This window comes from Telmatherina bonti (genome assembly GCF_933228915.1).
Source record: "Telmatherina bonti genome assembly, chromosome: 1".
NCBI lineage: Eukaryota > Metazoa > Chordata > Actinopteri > Atheriniformes > Telmatherinidae > Telmatherina > Telmatherina bonti.
The window spans coordinates 40,187,324-40,197,447 of NC_136619.1; the positions used below are offsets into that span (position 1 = coordinate 40,187,324).

Sequence of the window (10,124 nt, forward strand, 5' to 3'; positions counted from 1 at the left end):
TCCAGCTGGGAGGAACTGAATCTTTATTTTGATGGACATGTCATACAGCCAATCACATGCAAGGAAAAGCTGGGAACATACTATTCTATCCGCTCCGGTCCTCAAGGACCACAATCCTGCAGGTTTTCCATGTCTCCATGTTCCAGCAACGCTCCAGACGCAGATAGATCGGGAATTGTGCAGAACTTCATCGGCTGTTGGATCCATTTAACGGAAGCCAGGTGTGTTGGAGCAGGGAAACAGGTGTCCCCAAACAGGCTTCACTGGACAACAGGGCTGTGACGATATGCTTTTGTCCCGATTCGATTTGATTTAGATTTTTTGGGTGCCAATTCGATTTAAATTGCTATTCTCCCCATTCTTCTTTATCGCCCATTTTTGTAAAACAAAATAAATACATAAAAAAAATTTTTTTTTTTTTTTTTTTTTTTGCTCGTCATTTTTCTTGATTTTAATCAGAAAAGAACAGCACAGTATCCAGACCATCATGCTGCTGCTATAATGCCCAGGAAGACGAGTAAAAAGATCGATAAAAACAATAAAAATTACAAAATTTTTTAAATGGATTATTTTTATTTATTTGGAAAAAAAAATTGATTTTTAAAATAAAAAATCTATTTTAAAATTGTGAAGTAAATAATACAAATAAATAAATAAAAAAAAATTAAAATAAAAAAAAATTACAAAAATTTTTAAATGGATTATGTTTATTTGGTTGGAAAAAATGATTTTTAACAAAAAAATCTTTTTAAAATTGTGAAGTAAATAATAAAAATAAATAAATTAATAAAAAAAAATTTTTTTTAAATTACAATTTTTAAAAAATGGATTGTTTATTTGGAACAAAAACCTAGTCTTAACAAAAAAAAAAAATCTATTTTAAAATTGTGAAGTAAATAATAATAATAAAAAAAAAATAATACAAAAAAAATTGTGAAGCAAAAAAATCCAGATTTTCGAGTCAATTTTCCCACCCCTACTGGACCATTCTATAAAGTAAGATGAAAAGCCAGATGTTGGAATGCTAGGGAGAGAGACGCTGAGACCTCTGGGTGGGAAAACGTCGCGCTGCTAAAGAACCATCTGGCAACCTAAAGAGCCAGACTTCCCATCACTCCCGCTCACCTGGCCTCCCCGGTCTGCGTCTCCATCTGGTTCACCCAGCTCTTGTAGATGTCCACCGGGTCGGTCTTGATGTTTAGCGTTTTGTCATCCATGATCTCCTTGACAACCGGCGCCAGAATCTGCCTCAGGGCGTTCTGTCCCCGAGCGCCTCTGTGGAAACTCACCACCATCTTGATGACGGTTGGGTTTCCCGTGACGATCTCCTTCATCTGGTCCACTTTGGACCTGCGGACAGTCGGAGAAGGCAACATTTAGGCGTCATGACATCCACAGCTGACAGGGAATAGGCTCCGGGTCTCACTTGATCTCCTCCTGCAGGGCCGTCTTGAAGAGCTTGAGGAGCAGGTACTCCTCTCTCTGGTTGGAGGCATAGTTGTACAGGGTGAAGATCACAGAGTCCATGAACTTTGTGGATTTATTTTGCGGCATCTGGAAGATCAGCTTGGCAAGGTATGTGGGGTTGGTCTGAAAGCAGGTAAACGTCATCAGATGCAGCCACCTTCATCGTCCTGCTTCTCATTTAAAGGAGGTTTAAAAGGAATCATAAGAGCCGTTTTCCATGTTACCTGTAACAGGTAAAAGAGATACTGGTAGGCCTCCAGCTTGATCCTCTTCTCCTTGCTGAGAGCCTTCAGCCCCCCCCTCTGCTTGTTCATCATCATCATGTCGGACAGCTGCGTCTTGTTCTTCTTGGTCAGCTTCTTGCTGTGGGACACCACCTCCTGCAGCGTGATCTTGTTCTTCACCAGCAGGCCGATCTTGATGTCCATCAGGTTCAGGTCGTTCTCCAGCTGCTGGTTGGAGCGGATGTTGGTGACGACGTCCTCGCGGAGCCGCATCAGCTCCAGCTCCTCCTGGAAGTCCTGGTCGCTGTGGTCCAGCAGGTGAACGAACTTCCTGACCACGGCCATCGGCGGGTCGTTGGCGCTGACTGTGGAGAAGCGGTGGAAACGTGAGAACTTCCTAAAAGCTCGTCACGGTGGCGGCGCAGGGCGTACTTACTCAGCGTCTTGTAGTCATCTCTTGCCTTGTTGGCTCTGATGAAGGCCTGAATCTTCACCACATCATTGATCTGCAGGGGAAACATCAATCAGTCGCCTGATCGATCGTCCTCGTTACAAACAGAGGAATCCACAGTGAGTCTAAATGAGGCATCTAACCCTAACACCCCCCCCGCCGAGACACGTTTCCGTCTTGGCGGCATGATTTAACCCTCTGGGGACCAAGGGTATTTTAGAGAAATAAACCTGACTTTTATTAGTTTAAATGCTAATAAACACCACCTTTCAATGCCCCTTAATGTCCTAAATCTTGTTTTTTTTTTTTTTTTTTTGAATTGAAATATGATAAACTGCTATGTAAATGAGGTTCCTTTGCTTGAAATAAAGAGTATTATCATTTCGAAGCATGACTAAAGGTACTGAAGGGGACTGGAGCACCGCAGCTTTCCGCTGCACACACTGTATCTGTTACCAAGTTATCCATCTGTTACGACGCCGTCGTGTCGTTCATGTTGAAATAAACTACTTGAGTAATGCAAATGTTTGTTTGAGCAATTACGCATGGTATGCGTGCGTAAAAGCTGTTGTTTTCATCATTTATCGGCCTTGTAAATACAGAAGGCAGCTATCCGACTGCTGATGACACGATGCAGAGTGATTGACACCGTTTGGAGGCGTTTCCTGAGGCATCATCGGCTCTGATTGGACAAACACGTGTCATGCGCCAAAGACAAAGGCTCTGATTGGAACACCTATTTGGACACAACACTGTATCACCTATGAATGGGCTACAGTGATGCCGGAACTACCGTCTGAAAGCCCGGAGTCTCCCGATTAAGAGGGGAAAAAAGTAAGTTTCTATCTTTTATGGTTCGAAAGTTATGCTCGATTAAACACAACATGGTCCCTGGTATCGCCGACGATGCCGGCGTCCCCAGAGCGTTAAGGTCGTTAGTTTATTTTAAACATGAATTTTTCTGGTAGAAGATGCAGAAATGCTCCACCTGGTTGTTTTGGAGAACCACAAATTCAATCTGCGGCTAATTGAAAACAAGACTCACATGATCCTGGAAGTACTTGAGGCGATCCTTATACTTCTTACGGGCCTGATGCATCCGAACCAGGGACTGGATCTGAGCGAGAAAAAACCATCCTTAAGTTTTGATTGCAAGTATTAGGGGTGGGAAAATAAAATCGAAAAATCTGGATTGTTTTGCTTCATAATTTTAAAATCTATTTTTTGTTAAAAAAAATCGATTTTTTTTTTCCCTTCAAATAAAAAATAATCCATTACAAATTTTTTGTCATTTTTATTGTTTGTATTGATCTTTTTACTTGTCTTCTTGGGCATTTTAGCAGCAGAACGATGGTCTGGCTACTGGGTTGTTTTTCCCAATAGAAATGAAGAAAAATGACGAGCGAATAAAACAAGTTTTATACATTTTTTTTGCTTTTAATCTACAAAAATTAGCAATATTTAAATCAAATCGGCACCCAAAAAAATCAGAATCGAATCAGGACAAAAGCATATGGTCACAGCCCGAGTAAGTCTACTGTTGATTATTCCGATTATTCATTTGTACCTTAACAGCCTCTTTGCTGTGGTCCTTCAGGTACTGCTTTCGCTCTTTGAACTTCTTCCTCTGCTGGTGGCCTTTCCAGTGGGCCTGATGGGGGAAACAGAAAGCTCCAGTATGGTTTCCATCATGAGGAGTATCTGGAGTGTAGACGCAGCTACTTTACCTGTATGCATGTTACAGCTGGGTCTTGAGATTTCAGGAAGTTCATCCGCTCCTTCAGGCCGTTCCTCACCAGGTATCCACGGCAACGAGCTTGGAGCCTGGTGATCAGCGTCTCATTGGCCAGCCACAGCTGCTCTCGGTTGTAGGCTGTGGTTACCCCAGAAACCACTCCCTGGCAGGCAGAATAAAACGCTTAAATGTGCTTTTATGAAGCCATGAAACTGAAGAAGAGCCGACGAGGACAGGAGATGCTCACCTGGATGTCCTCCTTGTTGAGCTGGGTGCCGTTTTGGATGAAGTCAGCAGGCTCCACCCACGTGCCCTCTTTGGTCTGCAGGTTGTAGTAGTAGTTGTGTCCTCCTTTCACCCAGTGCTGCACCCAGTCGCTGCCATTATCACCTGAACAGACACAACAGAGCAAGGTGAGCGCGCTGTAGTTCTGAGGATGAACACCAGTTTCCTCAAAGGGAGACCAAGCAAAGCAGATCTGCTACTAGAACAGTAAAAAGTAAAAGTTCGGACCCATCATTTACATCGATGGTCAACAATGAAGGCTGGTGTTCGTTAAACTGACTCTCATTAGGACATTTCATCAATCTGATTGGTTGAAGAGGTCTCATGCATCATCCAGGTAGCTCTCCACTAGGACCTGAACGATGAAGATGTGTTTTATTCCTCGCCTGCATTTCATGCTGTGGTCACGTCTCCTGCAGCATCGTTTTCTAAACGTACAGACTTTTTCATCTCATTTGCAACAGGATTTAATAGAACCGAATAGAAAGAAAGACCATCAGGATCACAGTGACTCACATCAGCAGCAGTTGTTGGAAACTAAGTGAGTTTTAAGCAGCTGAAAGCGGCGTGACATGCAGATGATGGTTCCACATGACAACACAGCAACACGCGGCGGCGGCGCACTAATCAGCACGAGTTTACGTGTGATTTTAACGGCGTAAAAGCCGACACTCCCACAAGGTTTCCAGCTCAATTCCCTGCAAAAATGAGCTGCCTAAACAAGTCCTACTAGCTTCTGTTCTTTAACTTGTTTTTATGGCAACATCCACTGCAAGAGCAGAATGTTTGAGGTTATTCATCATGTTTTGGGAGTATGTGTCTTTTATTCTTAGTGACTAAACCTTGCAGTGAATTTTTTCACATGCATAACAAGTTAATCTCCCTGAGATGCTGTTTGAGATATCACTGTATCCTTATGGAGAGAATTTTGTTTCTTTATTATCTAATCAAGTAAGTCAGATTTGAAAGCAAAAATGATTTTTGAGAGCAAAAAAAAAAAAAAGTCAGAATCAGATTTTTTTTGTAGAGATAGAAATAAATTCAGTTCCAATAAAAAAAAAACTAAAAAAAAAAACATATTTGAGAAAGCATACTTCTCCAACTTCAATCAAAAGTAATGTTTTCTTTAATTAAAACTAGAGTTTACTTCAAAGAAAACTAATGTTTGTAAGTCAAAAATTACCACCATTGTGCGTAAAAATAAGTATTTTTTTTTTCAGTTAAAAACATTTGGTTACAAGTTATAAAGTTTTGTTTGCAAATCAGTCCTCTTTGCTTTCAACTTCTAAAGTTTTGGTTGCGAATTTATTTGCATTTGATGGGCGGGGCCTGCGCTGGTGAAGGAGAGCAGAGTTTCTATTGGTTGGTTTTGATGGGCGGGGCCTGCGCTGGTGAATGAGAGCAGAGTTTCTATTGATTGGTTCCACCTGGCTCCACTACACTAGCTAAGTCGTCTGCATTTCACCCATTTCTCTCTTGTTGTCCTGCTTGCAGTAAGTTAATAGCCTGTTGGGCTTGACATCTATCCCAAAAGTTATCAATTGCACTACATATCGTTGGCCACAACCAGTCATACATTTACAATAATAACACAAGTAATGAATTATAACGCCTTGCTTGCTGCTCCAAGTGCACTTATTAGCAGGAACATGGTTGTCTGATGGTCATGGCCTGAGCAGAGTCGCTCAACCAGTGAGTGAATTTCAGGGGGCAGCGTGTAAAATTTAAAGTGAGAGTATTGTAAATGTATGACTGGTTGTGGCCAACGATACCGACCAATAGAAACTGCTCTCAATTAACCAGCGCAGGCCCCGCCCATCAAATGCAGTTAAATTCGCAACCAAAACTTTAGAAGTTGCAAGCAAAGAGGACTGATTTGCAAACAAAACTTTATAACTTGTAACCAAATGTTTTTAACTACAAAGAGAAAAGGACTTATTTTTACACACAATGTTTGGAATGTTTGACTTACAAACATTAGTTTTGATTGAAGAAAAGAGTTTTGATTGAAGTTGGAGAAGTATGCTTTCTCAAATATATTTTTTTTTTTAATTGGAACCTAATTTGTTTCTATCTCTACAAAAAAATTGCTCTCAAAAATCATTTCTGGTTTCAAATCCAACTTATTTGGTTGGATAATAAAGAAACAAAATTCTCTCCATATATCCTTCACACCCAAATTAGCTGTAAAAAGTTGTTTCAAGATCTCCCAGAACCAATTCACACCCCTGCAAAAATATCAGGAAAAAAACATTTATCATGATATAAAGAAAAAATTCTAAACTTTTGAAGAGTGAGAAATAAATTAAAACAACAAAACACTCATTTCTACTTCTTTAAATAAAACCAACAGGACTGGCAGCATAAACACACTTCACCCACTCCCAACGTGTGTTATACAATTTGTTTTGGGATTTTCCACAAGTCTTTATTTCAGGACATCTTGTCACGTGTAATTATCTCACTGCACTGGCAGATTATTTTACTTACTTCTAGACAGAATCTTCTCTCTATGTTTATTTTTGCAGAGTTTAATTGTTAAAGGTGGCCGGCTGAGCCACACGGCGGCTGTCTGGATTCCAGGAATCCTCCAGTCAACATGAAGATGTTTCATGTCAGGCTTTACATCAGCAGCTAAAACACGCTGGTTGCCACAAACCTAAACCTTTCTGCCAGACTGAGGCTGTTTAACAGGATCTTTTCCTCTCCAGGACCACTCCTCATCACCTTCGACCTACAAAAGGACAAAGTCCAGATTCTCCAGGTCAGAGGCGGTCCTGGTTAGTTTTCTCCTGGGAGAACCACCCATCATGGATCCACCCATCATCAATGTATCCTGACATAACATGAATGTCATATAAGTTATTTAAGTCAGCATAGACCCATGTAGAGCACTAAACAAGTCCAGTTGGGACGTACTATCGTTTCCCACATTCCCAGACTAACGTGGGAACTAACGTGTTGCAAACAAACTCATACATTCTGTGTCTGAGTAGCAACATATTAACAAGAGGATAAAATGTGTTTCATTACATGTACGATAACGCCTCTCATAGGGAACTGCATACTTTTATCCTTAGAGCGTTTCTCTTCTTTCCTTCTCTTTCTAAACTGGGCGCCTCGTGGTTTCTGTGGTCTTTTGCCCGTTATATCACGCTTTGACTGGACTAAACATCACCTTTCCATCCGTCAAACACCCGGAGCTGAGATTGATCTCACGTGATGTGAACACATTCACGTTGATACAGATCCGTGTTTTCTTTTTCTTTTTCTTTTACACACGTGTTAATTTTATGAATGAAATATAAATATATATATATTTGGATACAGTACTATGTGTGTGTGTGTGGGGGGATAATAAGAGTTCAGTCTACCCCATGCCCCTCCTCGCTTCTCCTCCATGAGTGAAACAACCTGCTCACAACCTCTGCAGTTGCGAGTTGATCCCCCCCCCTTCTTCTTCTGACGCACACACACACACAACCTGTACAGGCCTGCATGACTCTCAGCAGCAAGTTGACATGATAGTAGCACATCCAGCGTCCGGTGCTGATTAACTTGACATGGAAAAGTCTGGAGAACTGCTGAGTTTTTTTGTTTTTTTGGGGGGGCGCTGGTGTGTCCCCAAAAAGGTTGCGTCCTCGGTGGTCGCCCACATTGCCCATAGCAACGACCGTCCCAGCTCCAGATGAGCTCTGATGGTTCTGGGAGACAGATGAGCTGATAAATACCAGGTTGTTGCAGCATCGGTGGTTTTCTCCCACAAGCCAGACTGAAACAAGAAATTTCCCAAGTTCCAAACTACAAGCTGGCTTATAAAAGCACTTTGACTCACTCTGTTGTTGAATAAACTTCCTTATTAAAGCTGATCCTCTTCTAACTGTGTGAGCGACCCGTTGGTCTCTTTCTGCTCTTCATGTTTCTGCGTCTTATCATTTAAACATCTTTGAGGCACAAAAACGGCAGGATTTCTGGGGGATAAGTCCCAGGATTACCTGCGGCTGCATCTGTGAAGGTTTTCCTGTTGGTGCTTGAAAGGATTAATCAGTCTGATGCTGAAACTCATCATGTTTGTTGCATTTGACCCTAAATCCGCCCTGTTTGCTGAGCTGGAACCTTCATGCCGTTATGTTCTGCGTGCAACGGGGAGGTTTGTGAAGGAAAAACGTGCTTTTAAATTCTTCCTCACCTTCTTTCTTCTTGTCCTCCTTAATCTTGGCGAGGTCATCCTGATACGTCTGTGCGCACTCGGAGGTGACGCCGTACAGTCCCGCTGCAGGGTTTCGCAGCACAGCCAGAGTCTGACTCGCATCTCCGGCCACCACCGCCTCGTTGATGGCCTGGATGGACTGCGAGACTGCGGACACAAACACAGACACATCAGTCATCGTTACGGCACAGAGCACGATGCTGCCGCCATGGAGCATGTCGGCTCTTCTGTTCTGGGACTGCAGATGTTGGGTTAATCTGGCTGGGTGAGTGCATCAAGGCATCGTGGAGGGATGCTGTTCAAGTGCATTCCCTTGTTGGGTGCACGCTCAGCGCGCGCGTTGTGTGGATGTTGATGCACGCATCAGGACAATTCGGCTTTCTAGAAACAAACTGCAGGAAGACGACCTTCAGCATCCTTAGCAGTGAACGATAGGATCCAATCGGACGTCGATGTCTTTGGCAGCCAATGAGTTAACATAGAAAGAAATTTTGCAAAGAAGAGTGCACCAAAAGTGTGTGTGTGTGTGTGTGTGTGTTCTTACACTGCAAGGCCTCCTTTGTGTCTTGGTTAGCCCTCATAACAGCATCTTGGATCTCATCCAGCCACAGCACAGCAGAGGGGTCCTGCGTCTCCTGCATTAACACAAGAAACCTGCATGAACATGGTGGACAAAAAACAAACTCCACAGAGCAGAAAGCAGCAACTGCAAGTATGTAAAACCAGCGTTGCACCTGAAGTCTGCAGCCGGATTAATCAGCCAATAGTAAACTGCTTGATTCAAACTGATGGATCCTCCAACTCAGAGGTGATCGCTGAGCAGAAACCTGAGTTTCAGCAGCTTTTTAAACATGTTGGAGTCCCTACAAGCTCCCATCATGAACCTGAACCACACATACTGTCAAACTAAATCCTGGGAAAAACACTCACATGGTCGGTACATGAGTTCAGACCCTAGACTGTATATAGAGATGGATGTAGCCTCCGTGACATCACCCGTAGGTTTCTGAAGAGCTGAATTGAAGCTCGGTGGGCGGTTCCTACCATCACCATCTTGGCAGGGCCATGTGCGTCGTCTCGCTCAGAAAATACAAATATGAGCAAAGAGGTGGAGCTGAGAGGGGGGCTGTGAGCGTCATGGTGGATGATTTACATCGAGTGAACTCCGAGCTTTCTGTAGCTAAGAGCTAACCGAGCTAACCCGGAGATAACAGGAGCTAACCAGCTAACGGAGGTAAGCGGGCTAAAGCTAAGTCACGTTGTTAACCGACTAAAAACCGCGGTTGTTCTACGTTCCTTACTTGAAGCGGGAGATCAGGTACCTGTCAATCAAAAGGAGACGCCCCTAAATTTACCAAATTTTGAGATAAAATTACTTTTAAATGGGCAAGTTAGAAAAAAATTCACTCCCCCACAGTCATTAAGGTAAACCTGACCTATTAAACCGAAAATGGATTTTTGAACCAGGCTGTAAACATGTTTATTTCTGCTGTGAAGTTGGTCTTTTTAACATGGGAGTCTATGGGGATTTGCTCTGTTTTGCAGCCCCTAGTGGATGAAGGGGGAACTGCAGTTTTATGCACTTCCACATTGGCTTCACTTTTAACTGCCGGAGGTTGCCGCTTTGTTCAGATGCAGAAAGTGAAAAGATGGATGTTGTTTTCCATCAACAGCAGCTCTCTCATGTTTAAAGTACTTCATAAAAAGAATGAACACATTGAAAATGAAGCTTTATGTGTTTTATGAAGTTGT

General features: G+C 42.6%; 1 protein-coding gene across 1 annotated transcript in view; it reads right to left on the reverse strand.

Moving 5' to 3' along the window:
- Window positions 1-10,124, reverse strand: part of iqgap1 (IQ motif containing GTPase activating protein 1) — a 64,084-nt gene that overhangs the window by 10,035 nt on the left and 43,925 nt on the right. Inside the window, exons 16-25 of the mRNA XM_079244623.1 lie at window positions 8,917-9,007; window positions 8,352-8,519; window positions 4,125-4,267; window positions 3,870-4,040; window positions 3,710-3,793; window positions 3,188-3,259; window positions 2,128-2,197; window positions 1,692-2,056; window positions 1,427-1,590; window positions 1,126-1,350 (exon numbers count right to left, since the gene is read on the reverse strand). Of these exons, the coding sequence (XP_079100749.1) occupies window positions 1,126-1,350; window positions 1,427-1,590; window positions 1,692-2,056; window positions 2,128-2,197; window positions 3,188-3,259; window positions 3,710-3,793; window positions 3,870-4,040; window positions 4,125-4,267; window positions 8,352-8,519; window positions 8,917-9,007 (1,553 nt within the window). The remainder of the gene's footprint in view (window positions 1-1,125; window positions 1,351-1,426; window positions 1,591-1,691; window positions 2,057-2,127; window positions 2,198-3,187; window positions 3,260-3,709; window positions 3,794-3,869; window positions 4,041-4,124; window positions 4,268-8,351; window positions 8,520-8,916; window positions 9,008-10,124) is intronic.